This window comes from Halichoerus grypus, chromosome 9 (genome assembly GCF_964656455.1).
Source record: "Halichoerus grypus chromosome 9, mHalGry1.hap1.1, whole genome shotgun sequence".
NCBI lineage: Eukaryota > Metazoa > Chordata > Mammalia > Carnivora > Phocidae > Halichoerus > Halichoerus grypus.
Genome location: NC_135720.1, coordinates 112,091,388 through 112,108,678, shown reverse-complemented (window position 1 = coordinate 112,108,678; position 17,291 = coordinate 112,091,388). Strand labels below are relative to the sequence as shown.

General features: G+C 40.2%; 1 protein-coding gene across 1 annotated transcript in view; it reads right to left on the bottom strand.

Annotated features, from left to right (window-relative positions):
• The window catches only part of PXT1 (peroxisomal testis enriched protein 1), a 47,344-nt gene that overhangs the window by 21,414 nt on the left and 8,639 nt on the right, over window positions 1–17,291 (bottom strand). The window contains exon 2 of the mRNA XM_036097193.2: window positions 2,076–2,253. Coding sequence (XP_035953086.2) covers window positions 2,076–2,244 — 169 coding nt within the window. The 5' untranslated portion in view covers window positions 2,245–2,253. The remainder of the gene's footprint in view (window positions 1–2,075; window positions 2,254–17,291) is intronic.

Here is a 17,291-nt window from a genome sequence, read left to right as displayed (position 1 = left end):
AGGGAGCCCGACGCGGGACTCGAACCCAGGACCCTGGGATCATGACCTGAGCTGAAGGCAGTCGCTTAACCGACTGAGCCACCCAGGCGTCCCTTTTTTTTTCCCCCCCCTTCCTTTTTTTCTTGAAGGTTCTCAGCCAGAGAGCATCCGCAGGTCCTCCGAGCGACCGCCCGCGACCTTCGCGGGACCTGCAAGCCCCCGTGCCGCAGCGGCCGGCTCTCCGGCGGGAAGGCGCGCGCTCCGCCCCGCGGTTTTGGCGGCAGGGGTCACGTGGGCCCGCCGTGGCCAATGAGGGGCGCACACGGCGCTCCCGGCGGCCAGAAGCGGTCTCCCGCGCTGGCGGTGACGCGCCGGGCTCGCTCCTAGCCTCTGAAGCGAGAGGCCGCTCGGGAGCCCGGGCGCCCCAGCCCACCGCTCGGCGCCTCCCGTTACCCTGCGGCTTGGCGTTCTTGACGCCGTCCTGACACCTCCAGGGCCCTCTCGCACCGCCGCGTTCAGTCTGCACACCTCTAAATGCCCTAAAATATGAGGGGAGAAACGCGCCGCTCCCTCCTGCGCCGGGAAAAGAACGGGAGGGCAGTAGGGGGCTGGTGGCTGCCACCACCTCGCACTGACGGATCCCTTGCTTCTAATTGTTTGGCGCTGCCTGAACGCACGCCGGTGGCCCACCGGACTGAAACACCCGTCACAAATAAGATGTTACATACAGAGTAAAACGAGAGTTCTAGGCGGGAAAACAAGCGTAAATTAGGTTGTTGGCTGTTACTCTATAACTCAAACGTAGGAGCTTTATTCTTCACCCTGCTTCTGCTTTTGAAGTGAAACTGTAATTTGGTTTAAATGTGGCGACCGCCCAAAGGGCACCTCAGAAGGTGCTTGAGCAGGACTCTGTGAGGCTCAAATGGTAATAGCTGAGTGTGGAAACAACTGGAAAAGTTTACAATAAAACAGAAGTTCCAGAATAGTGATAACGATCGCACGACTTTATGAATAGGCTAAAAACCTTTGGATTTTGCCCTTTAAAAGGTCGAACTTTATGGTGTACGGATCACATCTCAATTTAAAAAACAAAATATATGTCCTAGGAGGTATTTATAGGTGACAAAAATCTCAGGCTTTGAGAAATCATTGTTGACACCTGCACAGATCAAAATTCGGTATTTTAGTCAATTCAGTTATTTCTGGAAAACAGGTATCTTATTTGATATGTGGCAAGAGACTATCAGGATGCCTGAAATTTCCACTTTCTCAGTGGCATGTATTCCTTTAAAACTGGAGAACAGTCTGAGAATAGCTTTAATTATTCCTTTCAGGTATCTAGCATATTCTTAATCTAAAAGTCTAAACCCCCATAAATTTAACTCCTTAAACTCCAATACCCTAATGCCCTTCAAAACACGAGCCTTTAATTTTCCAACATTCAGGGGCGCCTGGGTGGCTCAGTTGGTTAAGCGACTGCCTTCGGCTCAGGTCATGATCCTGGAGTCCCAGGATGGAGTCCCGCATCGGCCTCCCTGCTCAGCAGGGAGGCTGCTTCTCCCCCTGACCCTCCCCCCTCTCATGCTCTCTCTCTCTCTCATTCTCTCTCTCAAATAAATAAATAAATAAAATCTTTAAAAAAAATTTTTCCCAACATTCAGGGGCATTTAGGAATCATGCAAATTTTTGCAAAACAAAAATTCAAGTTTGTATTTCCTTCATGTTCTTTCCCATATTGGCAAAATCAAAGAGGAACCTAAACTGCATTTTCTCTACTTAACAATGTAGACATTGTCAGGTCAAGTTAAAGACAAATCTGTATTAAAAGACAAATTTGATCTATTTTAGTTAATCTGGGATCATCTTCATGAGTTGTCACATCAACAATTCAGAGCTAACAGACACTAAGAGATTTATGAAGCAAAGCCAGTTTTAGATTTTTACCACCTCAGAACATTGATGAATAGATTTACCACTATCTTCTTACAGTTAATGTTTAAATAATCTATTTAAGGCCCAATTTTATGTCCTCAATACCAAGAAAAATACATGCTAAGTAGAATATTTATCTTAGCTTAACACAAATAATATCTTACCTGGGTTCCTTGACATGGCTGAAACTGGCTGGGAGCTGACAAGTCGGGTCATGTACTCCCTCTGAAAACTGTATTTCACCCACGGGGATTTGCAACAATTTGTTACTTTGGGAGAGGGATTCAGAAGTTCTTTAGGTTCACAAACAATGGTATCATGTTTTTTCTTCATGTTTTTTCCCTGTTGAAAAATACATCTTCAGAGAATTTCCCCATCAGTATATATTCAGTGTGTTTGATGAATATTGGTGTTCTAACAATACAAAAGCAGCGTTTATTATATATATCTAAGGGTTATGGTTTTGAGTGGAAAATGGAACAGGGTAATTAAGTTCTTTTTCAACTTAGATAAACATCTTTCTATATTGTTGGTGTTTAGATCTGCAACACCACCCCGCATCCTCATCTCCAGGCAGTTTTTCTTCATCTTTTCAATAGCCGCATTCTACTAAGAGAGCAGTCTAAATAAGTATGCATAGAAAAACACAGAAGAATTAGCATAGCCAAAAGAAAATAGATTAAAAACCTAGAGATGGGGAGGGTTGAGTATGAAATAATTTTTGGTCCTACTTCCTTGCGTGTATATGATTTTGTATTCTCTCTTTAATTCTCCATATACACATAGTCCATCTCTACAGACTCTAATGAAGACTATTCTCCCACCCCCACCCCTTTTTTCTAATACTGCAGCACTAAACCAATACATTGAAGAATTGAATTAAGACTTTTGTTGTTTCCCCGTGCACTTAATTCTCTTGACTTAGGGGCGCCTGGGTGGCTCAGTTGTTGAGCGTCTGCCTTCGGCTCAGGTCATGATCCCGGGGTCCTGGGATCGAGCCCCGCATCGGGCTCCCTGCTCTGTGGGAGGCCTGCTTCTCCCTCTCCCACTCCCCCTGCTTGTGTTCCCTCTCTCGCTGTGTCTCTCTCTGTCAAAATAAATAAATAAAATCTTTAAAAAAAAAAAATTCTCTTGACTTAAAGGTTGGCCACAGTTTCACTCTCTAGTTTACCTTCTAAATCTAAGCAGTTAATGGAAAGGGAAGGAATGGTTAGGAGAAGTCAGACAATAAAGAACAACTAAAGAAAGTAACAGGAGAGGTCTTCAGGAGCCTTAGATCAATGCTATCCAATAAAAATATGTGAATCACATATGTAATTTTAAGGTTTCTAGCAACTACACTAAACAAGTAAAAAGAAACATGTAAAATTAATTTTAATGATATGCTTTATTTACCCAAACATATCCCAAAAGAAATCCAAATATTATCATTCTAACAGGTAATCAATATAAAAAAATATTAATGAAATATCTTACATTCTTGTTAATGTACGTCTTCAAAATCCAGTATGTATTTTACACTTACAACACATCTCAGTTTGGACTAGCCACATTTCCGGTGCTCAGTAGCTACATGTGGCTAGTGGCTGCATTGCAGCTTTAGACAAAGAAGCAAGAACTAAAACAAAATGACTGAGAGAAAAGCAATAAGCAGTTATCTGAGCTATGCAAACCAAAAGGGGGTGGGAATTAGCAAGTAGAATTCTGCCTCATTATTTTTCAAAGTCACTACATTTTCCAGAGCAGAATGCTACTTGAATATTTTGATTTTTATAATCTGAGCCAGATTAGGGAAGAGGGAGCTGTGGGTTGAAGGGTTGTGGGTGTCTGGGCATTTTTGGCACCTTGCACAGCTTGACAGTTCTCTTTTTTTTAATCCTGTGACTTCTTTATTTTATAACTGAAAGTTTGTGCTTCTTAATCCCCTTCACCTATCTTAACAGCTTGACATTTTAACTATATGCATCAGACAACCTTCTGATCCTAATTTGATTTCTCAAGTAAACTTTCCTTTGGAAAAAGGACATGCTCTCCAGCTAATGCATCACAGACAAACTGGCCCTGGATAGAATTATTACATTACTAAATTAGTCAAAGTCGACAGTTGAGACACAGTTACAGAATGAGGTTCTTTTTTTTAAAGATTTTATTTTTTTATTTGAGAAAAACAGAGAGCATGGGGCAGGAGGGGCAGCGGGAGAGGGAGAAGTAGGCTCCCTGCCTAGCAGACAGCCCAAAATGGGGCTTGATCCCAGAACTCTGGGATCACAACCTGAGCTGAAGGCAGATGCTTAACCAACTGAGCCACCCAGGCACCCCCAGAGTGAGGTTCTTATCTGAAAGAGCCAGCTGATAGTCTTACCCATCAGCCCATTTTGAAATTGTCACTTTGTGCTATGTATTCACATGACATTGCTAGATAACTGAGAATAAAATATCTAACCACAGTCTTTCAAAATAAACAATCGAGAATGTTGGAATTGGTTTTCCCCAAATAGGTGTGTTTTTTTTTTTAAGATTTTTTATTTATTTATTTGACAGAGACACAGCGAGAGAGGGAACACAAGCAAGGGGAGTGGGAGAGGGAGAAGCCGACTCCCCGCTGAGCAGGGAGCCCCATGTGGGGGCTCAATCCCAGGACCCTGGGATCATGACTTGAGCCAAAAGCATACACTTAACCGACTGAGCCACCTAGGCATCCCCAAAATAGGTTTTTATTATAATTTTTCCCAAACAATTCTGCAGGATATTAAGAGGTATTTATTGAAAAATAATCAATGCAGGGCACCTGGGTGGCTCAGTTGGTTAAGCGACTGCCTTCGGCTCAGGTCATGATCCTGGAGTCCCGGGATCGAGTCCCGCATCGGGCTCCCTGCTCAGCAGGGAGTCTGCTTCTCCCTCTGACCCTCCTCCCTCTCATGCTCTCTGTCTCTCATTCTCTCTCAAATAAATAAATAAAAAAATCTTAAAAAAAAAAAAAAGAAAAAGAATCAATGCTAATTATATTTTTCCATCTAAAATTTATTTTTAAATATATGTAAGAAAAGCACTATGCTCTTTTACATAGTTGTTTGTATAATTAGATAATTGCCTTTAGGAAATGGCGTGCCTACCTGGAAACACCAGCAAATCCCAGGATTCATGAAAGCATGATAATGGATATGCACATGGAAGTGAGGCAGCTACTGAGCTGATGATGTATGTTGTCTATTTAATAATCATTGGCTTATTGTATTATTATTTCAATATATATTTATGATATTTTTCACTTAATAAATTATGTTATCTACTTTGGAAGTTGTTCTGATACAAAGTTTAAAGTATATATGAGTGAGTTTTTATCATTTCTTGAAGAAACTAATTCGTGTATGGATTTACATTTTGCTGTCTATGTGTGGTAGGCTGAATAATGGTCCCCCAAAGATGTTCACATCCTAATCCCCAGAACCTGTGGATATTTTACCTTATGTAGCAAAATGCGTTTTGCTGATGTGGTTAAGTTAAAGCTGTTGAGAAATATCTAATCATCCTGAGTTATCTGGGCACAACTTAATCAATCATATGGATCTTTATAAGAGGGAGGCAGAAAGGTCAGAGTCAGCAAAGGAGGTATGACAATGGAAGCAGAGGTCAGAGTGATATGAGAAAGATTCTATGAACCAAGAAATACAGGCAGCCTCTGGAAGCTAAAAAAAACTGGAAGTAAGGAAACGGATTCTCCCTTCAGCCTTCCAGAAGGAAGGCAACCTTACCAACCCATTTTAGACTTCAGACCTCCAGAACTATAAGGTAATAAATTTGTATTGTTTTTGTCACTCAGTCTCTGGTAATTTATAGCAGCAGAAATAGAAAATTTATACACTATGCTGATCTGAGTGCATATTACTATCAGTACACTATAATTTTAAAAGTGTTCATGTAAATTGTTTGGAGATGGACAAGAGTCCATTTGATAGTGTTTCTGTAATAATAATTAGACAATCATAACAACTAAGATCATGAAACTCTAAATAACTACTTATTGGTGGTAGCAACTGTAAATCCAACTTCTTTTTTTTTAAGTAATCTCTACAGTCAACATGGGGCTTGACTGAACTCAAAACTCCAAGACCAAGAGTCGCACGCTCTACAGACTGAGCCAGCCTGGTGCCCCTAACTACAAATCTTTATAATGAGTAATATATGTTGATCAACAATGAAAAACACATATTTAGGGACACCTGGGTGGCTCAGTCAGTTAAGCGTCTGCCTTCGGCTCAGGTCATGATCCCAGGGTCCTGGGATCAAGCCCCTCATCGGGCTCCCTGCTCGGCGGGGAGCCTGCTTCCCCCTCTGCCTGCTACTCCCCCTGCTCGTGCTCTCTGGCAAATTAAAAAAAAATCTTAAAAAATATATATATTAAATATAAATATAAAAAATAAAAAATAAATTTATATATTTTATATATATCCCCTACTAAACTAGGCATTGCACTACACACTGAGGATATAGCAGTCAGCAAGACAGAAATGGCCCCCTTCTAGCAGGGGAGGCAGACATATATACTTCATTAGAATCATGGTAGGTGTTATGAGAATATATTATAGGGAGTGAGCCTAACCTAGTCTGGGTGGTCAGATGGGACTCATCTAGGAATGATGTTTAAGCAGGGACCTAAAAGATGACTTGGAATTGGCCAAGAGGGAAGAGGAAGGAGGGGAAAAGAATGTCTCAGAGAGCTAGAACACCACATGCAAAAGCCCAAAGGCAGTAAAGACTTCAAGGCAGTTGAAGAACTAAAAATAAAAACAGTGGAGACTTTTCAATTCAAGATAGCTGAGATCTTCCCCATACCACTTCTCTCAAAAATAACAAGAAGGAAAAAGAAAAATACAGGTTCCATCTTTATTGAACTGGTAGTTGAACTGGTAGTCACCCCAAACCACAATACATGAAAACTGAAAATGGATTGAGGGTGGTGAAGGACTTAGCAGACTCAAGGAAAGTCAAGCCTAAGTGGTTGGAGAAGGAGAAACCAAGGAGAAGCAAGGCAGGTCACCCTGAGGAGCCCTGGAAAGACTCACGAACTAGAAGTAAAGTGCAGAGGGAAGTTAGAGTGGAGGTGGGAGGAGTGTAATGCTGAAAAGGGAGATTTGTTTGAAAATCTGTTTAATACGTGGACAGATCCCGACGTCCCCACTCCACCTGATATAATCAGGCTACTGCTTTTACCTCTGCAGGAAACGGGAAATGTCACCTCTAGAGAAAGTAAACCAAAGGAGTTCTAGATGTGGCAACACGAGGCATAGATCAGAATGAGAGTGAGATATCTGACTGAAAAAAGAGGAATTAAGTCTGAAACTGAAAATGAGGCTTTTTCTGCTTCTTCTGCTCAGACATAGAACTTTGCCACCAAGTTCTACTTCCAGCAAAGAATAAAGGGTACTTCTCAGGAAAAAAATGAACCATGCCAGAAAAAAGAGCCACAGATACTGACATTTGGGGGTCCCCAAAGGAAAAGCCTTCAATTAACAAGACTCAAACACACACTCAGGGCCTCTGCTCAGCTTTTAGGACTTCACTCTTAAAATTTGAATGGATAAAAATCACCAGATACCAGAGGGAAAACTTTAACATGAAAAAGTAAAAAACCTCCAACATGTAAGAATCAGGGAGAGAAAAGGAATCACAAAAAACAGAGACAATGCAGGGAGCATAAAAATACTTCAAAGAGACACGTGGGTGGCTCAGTCGGTTAAGCTAAGCGTTTGCCTTCTCCTCAGGTCATGATCCCAGGGTCCTGGGATCAAGCCCCATGTGGGCTCCTTGCTCAGCAGGGAGCCTGCTTCTCCCTCTGCCTGCCACTCCCCACTGCTTGTGCACTCTCTCTCTGACAAATAAATAAAATCTTTAAAAAAATACTTCAAAGAAATTATAGTATCATCAGAAAATCATTTTATCTGTGAAACAAGAACAGGATGCTAAAAGAAGAAATAGTCTAAGAGCAAGGAAGAGCAGTTGAAAATTACAAATACTAAAATTCATTAAAATTCAGTAAAAAATTATATATTGAACGATAAAGACAAAGAAATCCTCTGAAATAGAATGAACTTGGAAATTGATACAAGTCAGAAAAAGTCATGAGGACATTCTACAAAAATAACTGGCTGATCTTTTTTAAAAAATTAGTCTTATAAGGAGATAAAATGGTACGCAGATGGAGGGCATTGCAAAGGCTAAAGAAATAAAACAACCAAATGCAATGTGTGAACTTTGGATCCTGGCTTTAAAAAAAAAAAAAGAAAAACTGCTATAAAAAATGGTATTGAGGAATTATTGTTACTTTTCCTGGACACAATAATGCTATTACAGGCATACAGGGATTGTCCTTTTTAGGAGTTGCATTTTAAAATATTTGGGGGTGTAATATCATGTTATCTACCACTTTCAAATAGGTCAGCAAAACAGTTAAATAAATAGATAAAGCAAATATGGGGAAATGTTGACAATTGTTTAATCTAAATAGTGGATATACTGGTGTTGATCATACTATTCTCTCAACTTTGAAATTTTTCATAATAAATTGTTATAAAAATAAAGTACATATGTCAAAATGCTGATTACTGTTGCATCTAAGTAGCGGTTATATCCGTGTTGAATATACATATCCTCAATTTTTCATTATGTTTGAAATTTTTCATAATAAAAACTTAGGGATAAAAGTCATGAGAGTGATCTAAAATTTTATAGACCTTTATGTTAATTCTGTAAGAATTGTGGCCTCTTTTGTTGTTGTTGTGTGAGTGTGTTCTTTTACCGCACAACATATTTTTTTAAATGTTTTATTTAAATTCAATTTAGTTAACATAGTGTATTATTAGTCTCAGGAGTAGAAGTTAGTGATTCATCAGTTGCATATAACACCCAGTGCTCATTACATCAAGGAGGCTCATTAAGCCCTCCTTAATGCCCATCACCCAGTTACATCCCCCCACCCACCTCCCCTCCAGCAACCCTCAGTTTGTTTCCTCTTATGGTTTCCCACCCTCTCTGTTTTTATCTTACTTGATTTTTCCTTCCCTTTCCCTGCGTTCACCTGTTTTGTTTCTTAAAATCATATGGTATTTGTCTTTGTCTGATTTATTTCGCTTAGCATAATGCCCTCTAGTTCCATCCACATCATTGCAAATGGCAATATTTGATTCTTTTTGATGGCTGAGTAATATTCCTTTGTATACATACACCACATCTTCTTTATCCATTCATCAGTTGATGGACATCTGGGCTCTTTCCATCCTTTGGCTATTGTGGACATTGCTGCTATAAACATTGGGTTGCATGTGCCCCTTTGAATCACTATGTTTGTATCCTTTGGATAAATACCTAGAAATGCAATTGCTGGGTCATAGGGTAATTCTATTTTTAACTTTCTGAGGAACTTCCATACTGTTTTCCAGAGTGGCTGTACCAGCTTGCATTCCCACCAACAGTGTAGGAGGGTTCCCCTTTCTGTGCATCCTTGCCAACATCTGTTCTTTCCTGACTTCTTAATTTTAGCCACTCTGACTGGTGTGAGGTGGTGTCTCATTGAAGTTTTGATTTGTATTTCCCTGATGCAGAGTGATTTTGAGCATTTTTTCATGTGTCTGTTAGCTATTTGTATGTCTTCTTTGGAGAAATGTCTGTTCATGTCTTCTGCCCATTTCTTGACTGGATTTTTTTGTTTTTTTAGGTGTTGAATATATATATATATATATATATATATGTATATATATATATAAAAAGAACTGATAAGTTCTTTATAGATTTTCAATACTAGCCCTTTATCTGATATGTCATTTGCGAATATCTTCTCCCATTCTGTAGGTTTCCTTTTAGTTTTGTTGACTGTTTCCTTTGCTGTGCAAAAGCTTTTTATCTTAATGAAGTCCCTTTTTTTTTTTTTAAAGCCAGGATCCAAAGTTCACACATTGCATTTTTTATAGCAGTTTTTCTTTTTTTTTTTTTAAAGCCAGGATCCAAAGTTCACACATTGCATTTGGTTGTTTTATTTCTTTAGCCTTTGCAATTGGGACATTTTTGCTTTTGTTTCCCTTCAGTTGTGGCCTCTTTTGAAAATAGTTCAAAATAGAATGAAGCAGTCAATACATTGGCTGAATCCAGTCAAATGAGGTAGCTATTGGGGCACTTGGGTGGCTTAATCATTAAGTGCCTACCTTTAGCTCAGGTCATGATCCCAGGGTTCTGGGATGGAGCCCCACATCGGGCTCCCTGCTCAGCGGGAGGCCTGCTTCTCCCTCTCCCACTCCCCCTGCTTGTGTTCCCTCTCTCGCTGTCTCTCTCTGTGTCAAATAAATATTTTTTTTAAAAGTGAGGTAGCGGGTGCCTGGGTGGCTCAGTCGTTAAGCGTCTGCCTTCGGCTCAGGTCATGATCCCGGGGTCCTGGGATCGAGGCCCGCATCGGGCTCCCTGCTCCGCGGGAAGCCTGCTTCTCCCTCTCCCACTCCCCCGGCTTGTGTTCCCTCTCTCACTATCTCTCTCTCTGTCAAATAAATAAATTTAAAAAATCTTAAAAAAAAAAAAAAAGTGAGGTAGCTATCATAAGTCCTAATCAGATTGAAAATTAGTTAATGATATAACTGAAATCCTCCTTAGTTTTAGTGAAAGAGTTTGGGTGTATAAAGGTCAAGTGAAATCAAACCTATATTTGGGATATCCAAGAGAATTTGGCATATAACAGAACTAACAATCACTCATATTTATAAGTTTATTAGGCTTACAATGAATGCACAAGTACTTGGAAAGGCTTGTCAGTCAGACAATTAAGGTATGTAAAAAAGAATTAAAATATTTTAAATGTATGTGATTTGAAAAGATTTATATTTAGTTAAGCGGCAATAGCCTCTATTCAATCAACTGCTAAAATTTGCTAGACTTTTAACTACAGTAATAAAATGTATCAGCTGAAATATTATAATTTTCTTTTTATTCTTCTTTTAACAGCTTAGGTAGATTAATTTCTGAATAGTATTTTTATGTGGTTGAAAACCATCTTTGAAGTTGTTAAAAGTCAAACATATTGACAAAAGAAGAAAAAGATAAGACTAGAGGATCTAGAAAGTACAATATCTGAATAATAGGAATTGCAGGGGTGGAAGAGAGAAAAACACTGAGAAGGGAAGGGCTCATCAAAAGAAAGAAGTAGGGGCGCCGGGGTGGCTCAGTCGTTAAGCGTCTGCCTTCTGCTCAGGTCATGATCCCAGGGTCCTGGGATCGAGCCCCGCATCGAGCCCCGCATCGAGCCCCGCATCGAGCCCCGCATCGAGCCTCGCATCGAGCCCCGCATCGGGCTCCCTGCTCTGCGGGAAGCCTGCTTCTCCCTCTCCCACTCCTCCTGCTTGTGTTCCCTCTCTCGCTGTGTCTCTCTCTGTCAAATAAATAAATAAAATCTTAAAAAAAAAAAAAGAAAGAAAGAAGTAAACTAATAGTGATGAAAGCAGGGATTTGGGGGGAGGAAGAAGATTTTTGTAATAAATTTTTTTTTAAAGATTTTATTTGTTTATTTGACAGAGAGAGACACAGCGAGAGAGGGAACACAAGCAGGGGGAGTGGAAGAGGAAGAAGCAGGCCTCCCACTGAGCAGGGAGCCCCACGTGGGGCCAATCCCAGGACCCTGGGATCATGACCTGAGTCGAAGGCCGACGCTTAACGACTGAGCCACCCAGGCGCCCCTGTAATAAATTATTTAGCAGTGACTGGTTTCTAAATTATGTGCCTGGATTAGTTTTAAAAAATAAAAAATAATTTAAAAAAAAGAAGCAAAGCGGGGCGCCTGGGTGGCTCAGTTGGTTAAGCAACTGCCTTCGGCTCAGGTCATGATCCTGGAGTCCCGGGATCGAGTCCCGCCTCGGGCTCCCTGCTCAGCAGGGAGTCTGCTTCTCCCTCTGACCCTCCCCCCCTCATGCTCTCTCTCTCTATCTCATTCTCTCTCTCAAATAAATAAATAAAATCTTAAAAAAAAAAAAAAGCAGCAGCAGCAGCAAAGCAAAAGAAAGCCAGTGTGATTGAAGAATAATGGGTAAGTAGCCCCCAAAAGGAAAGATATAGAGGCAGAAGCCAAATCATGAAGGGCCTTATATGCCCTGCTAAGGGATTTAGATTTTATCTTAAAAGAAGTGAGATGGGGCACCTGGATGGCTCAGCCTCCAACTCTTGATTTTGGCTCAGGTCATAATCTCAGGGTCATGAGACTGAGCCCATGTGCGGCTCCACGCTGGACATGGAGCCTGCTTGAGATTCTCTATCCCTCTTTCCCTGCCCCTCCCCTGCTCACTCTCTTGAAAAAAAAAAAAAATAATAATAAAAATAAAAGAAGTGAGACGCTATTTGAGGAATTTAAATAAGGGAATGACAGGACCAGATTTCTATTTTAAAAGACCACTCTGGCTACTGAATGGAGGGGGTTTGCAAGCAGGCAAGAGATGACTATATTTCAGTAATCCACTAGGGTGGTTAACAGTGGAAATGGAGAGAAGTAGACTGAAGAAGTAGAATTGATTGATTAGAAAACAGGATGAGGGGTGCCTGGGTGGCTCAGTCACTTAAGCTTCTGCCTTCGGCTCAGGTCATGATCTCAGGGTCCTGGGATCGATCCCTGCAGTAGGCTCTCTGCTCAGCCGGGGGTCCACTTCTCCCTCTCACTCTGCCTCTGTACTCTCTCTCAAATAAATAAACTCTTTAAAAAAAATTTAGAGGGGCGCCTGGGTGGCTCAGTCGTTAAGCATCTGCCTTCGGCTCAGGTCACGATCCCAGGGTTCTGGGACGGAGCCCCGCATTGGGCTCCCTGCTCAGCGGGAAGCCTGCTTCTCCCTCTCCCACTCCCCCTGCTTGTGTTCCCTCTCTCGCTGTGTCTCTCTCTGTCAAATAAATAAATAAAATCTTTAGAAAAAAAAAAATTTAGAAAACAGGATGATAGGGAGATGCCCAAGTTTTTGTTGAGCAAATAAGTGGATTATGGTGGCATTACTAAACCAGAGAACTCCAGCATAGAATTAATATTTTGCTTTGTTTGGTGGTAGGTTTTATTTGGGAGAGGGGTGTTGGTGACATGAAATGCTAAGTTGGATATATTCAATGCTGTCTCTGAAAATCATTCAAGTAAAAATGTTAAGTGAGCATTTGCCAAGACAAATTTGGAGTTCAGAAGAGATATCAGGGCTGGAAATTTGAATTTGTGAGTCATTATCCTAGAGAAGATGAAAAATGCTGTGTAAGTGAAAAGAACACCCTTATGTTCAATCACTAAAGAAATATTTACTAAACTCCTACTATGTGCTAGGCACTGTGGTAGGTACAATTGTGAGCAAAACCTTTATGGTTCAGGATATATAAGTGGATTCCACTGTGGGCAGTACCAGTCCCTACAGGGTGTTGTTGAAATTGTTGTCACATATTTGTATAGTGGTATTAACAGGGGGTTATATTCAGATTTAACAGGTTCAGTCAGGTACCATAGACCTACTCCAATGCCTGCCAAGATCCTGCCCACAAAAAAATTGTCCTACAACCTATATGCTATATTTGTACTGCTCCTCTGGATATTCATGTAGGTTAAAAAAAGCCATGTATAATTATGGATTATTATCCATACTTAGAACTTAAGTCTGTTTCACATATAAATCCAAAGATTTTTTGCATGGGTTTTATATACACTGGATTTTCTAAGAATGCATTACAGCATAAATTCAGAGAAATCAAGAGAAACATACTTTAATTGTTGTTTTTCTGAACTTTACCAAAATTTGTTTACTATATCAGAATACCAAATCATAGACTACAACACCACACATGGTAATCGAGTTCCTAATGTAACATACCTTATCAGACTATATTTGTGGCTGTCACATTCCCAGTGATTCTATGTATAGGTGCAACCAAATGACTACTTAATTGAGTCTTCTATTGTATTACGTCTGAGTAGTGTTATTGAAATACATATTATTTTATGGTAACTGCTATTGTAAATTACTTTCCTTTCATTCTCCTCTATGAGAAGGGTATTATATAGATTTTTTAAAAATTGGATTTGTACATAGTTCCTATTAACCATACATGTCATTCCAGGAGAGAAGACAAGGTATGACAACAGAATTGTTTTAAAAAGTAACTTTCAGGGATGCCTGGGTGGCTCAGTCGGTTAAGCATCTGACTTTGGCTCAGGTCATGATCCCAGGGTCCTGGGATCGAGCCCCACATCGGGCTCCCTGCTCAGCAGAGAGCCTACTTCTCCCTCTCCCTCTGCCTGCCACTCTCCCTGCTTGTGCTCTCTTGCTCTCTGACAAATAAATAAATGAAATCTTTTAAAAAATAAAATAAATCAATAAAAATTAAAAAGTGACTTTCAAAGTGTTCTAAGTCCCTTACATTATCCCAGAAGAGGTAAAAGTACAACTATAAATTTATGTTATACTTAGGAAGTTCTACTTTTTATATGATATAAAATTAGATCTATATCAATAGCTTCATGAGACTGGGACAGTAATGACAGTGTGCTAGCTCCAACCTGGACCTGAAGGGGCCTAGTGTGTGTCTCTGTTTGCCGTTTTGTACTTCTTGCCATCTCCAGGAGAGCTTTCCCTGGGTAGCTGCTGCCCCTCAAACTGAGCACCAGAAAGAATGCAAAACAGAAGCCAGCAAAATGTCAATAGGCTAGAATTAGGGATTCTTCCCCCTCCCTTTTCCCAAAGAAAGGGAATTAGAGATTCTTTATTCTACTCCTTCTTTTCCAAATTTTCTAAATGAGCATAAATTACTTTTCATACTCAGAAGATGGAAAGGTTATTAAAGAAATAAAATCATTAACTCTCCTTGCAGCAGAGTAACGCATATTTGTATTTCTCCTAAGACATGAATTTATTAGAGTGCACACAGTAGGCAATAAACATTTGTTGATGAAAAAAGGAACCCTCTTAACTCATCTCTCCTGGGAGAGTCTTCTTTGTTCTTGTCTTTCTCTCCCTTCTAAGACCAGCTTCCTCCTTTTCTCCACTTCCAGTTTTTCTCTCCCTCTCTGACTCCTCCTTCTCCTTCCCTATTTTTTTAAATAATTTATTCTCTATATTGTCCCAGCATTTTATAATCTTTTTTTTTTTTTTGAGAGAGAGAGAGAGAGAGAGAGCATGCATGCACCAGCGGGGTGGGGGAGGGGCAGAGGGAGAGAGAATCCACAAGCAGACTCCCTGGCTGAGCACGGAGCCTGACTCAGGGCTCCATCTCACAACCCTGAGATTATGCCCTGAGCCGAAATCAAGAGTCAGATGCTTCACTGACTGAGCCACCCAGGCGCCTCCTTCCCTAATTGTTCTTAGTCATTCTTCTTTTCCTTCTCTCTAGCTCTAAGTTTTCTTCCCATGTTTCTCTCCTTTTCTTCCCTTTTTTTCTCTTTAACTTAATATTGCCTCCCAATTTCTTTCTTCTCTCCTCCTTCCATGGGAATTCTACCTCTTAGCTGCCATAATAAATACTTATAATGTTTATTGAAAGTTCATTATTTACAGAAATGTATCCTGTTTTTAGTGTTAATTTTTAAATGTAAAAATAGATCTATACTTGTGCTTAATTTTTTAAGGATTATTCTAATGACACATTAACAGCTAAATTAAGTTGCTTTTTAATTATGCATGATTCTTTCTTGACTTTTCAGTGATCTGTGATCCTAGATGAAAGCTTCACTACCTCAATTTATACCTCTCCAACGAAAAGGACTGTCCTCCAGTGACCTTCAGGTCCTGGAAATCCTGCTTATTTGGACAAACAATATTTACACACATAACCAAGGTCATCTTTAAGAAGCTTTTGGAGCCCAGGCCAAATTCCACCTCCTGACACACGTCCCTATATATATTTCTACCCAGGTAGAATCAGGTTACAATGAGCATTACAGGCAAACTCAGAAGGAAAAATAAATTACAACCATGGGCTGATCACTCATCCTCTTTGGACCTTAGTTTCCTTCTTAACAATTGAAAAACCTGACACTGATGATTTCTAAGGCCCCTTCCACATTTGGCATTTCATGACTAAATCCCAAACAATGAAATTTCTAAAACAGAAACATGAAACCCAAGGGGTGGGATTTTCTCAGTAATCCCAGAATTTCAAAGCTAAAATGGTTCCATGGAGTTCACCTAATGTGACCTAAAAAAACTTCATCTCTTTTTTTTTTTTTTTTTAAGATTTTATTTATTTATTTGACAGAGAGAGACACAGCAAGAGAGGGAACACAAGCAGGGGGAGTGGGAGAGGGAGAAGCAGGCTCCTCACTGAGCAGGGAGCCCAATGCGGGGCTCGATCCCAGGACCCTGGGATCATGACCTGAGCTGAAGGCAGACGCTTAACGACTGAGCCACCCAGGCGCCCCTAACTTCATCTCTTTGAGCCTTGATTTCTGTATCTGTAACATGGGACTAATAAACCCTGTCTTGCCAGGCTGCTAGGAGAATTAGAGCTACTATCTGCCTACTTGTGAAAAACAAGACAACAGGCCCAAAATGGAATTGCTTATGCTAAGTTCCATGTCACCAAATGGAGACTTAATTATAGGTTTGGCTCTCTCAGGAATGGAATCTTAAACCAGTCAATCAGGAATCACGGATCAGCACTAGTGAGGTAATCTGCCTAATAGACCCCCCTGAAACCCACTCAAGGAAAGTAACTTTGCAACAACCAACCTGTTGTTTTGCCTAGTAATAACTTCCTTGTTCCTCCTCCTTTCTGCCTGTAAGTCTTTCATTTTTACAACTCCTCAGAGCTCCTCTCTACTAGAAAATAAACTCTTAATTTTTTAATTTATGTATATTTATTGAAGACTAACTGACATACAATACTGTATTAGTTTCCAGTGTATAAGACAGTGATTCAATATTTACAGATGTTATGAAATAGTTACCCCAGTAACTCTAGTTACTGTCACCACTGTCAACTCTAGTACCTCTGTCACCATACAAAGTTGGTATAATATTATTGACTATATTCCCTACCCTCTATGTTACATCCCCGCATCTTATTTTATAACTGGAAGATTGTACTCTTAATCCCCTTCACCAATTTCATGTGTTCCCTCCTCCCCTCTGGCAACCTTCAGTTTGTTCTCTGTATCTGTGAGTTGGCTTGTTTTGTTTGCTCATCTGTTTTGTTTCTTAGATTCCACATATGAATGAAATCATACCGTATTTGTCTCTCTCTGACTTATTTCACTTAGCATAATACTCTCTAGGTCCATCCACGTTGTTGCAAATGGCAAGATTCATTCTTTTTTATGGCTGTAAACTCTTAAAATTTTTAATGTGCCTCAGTTTATCTTTTAACACTACCCTATGGAAGGTGGTCAATAAATGGCAGCT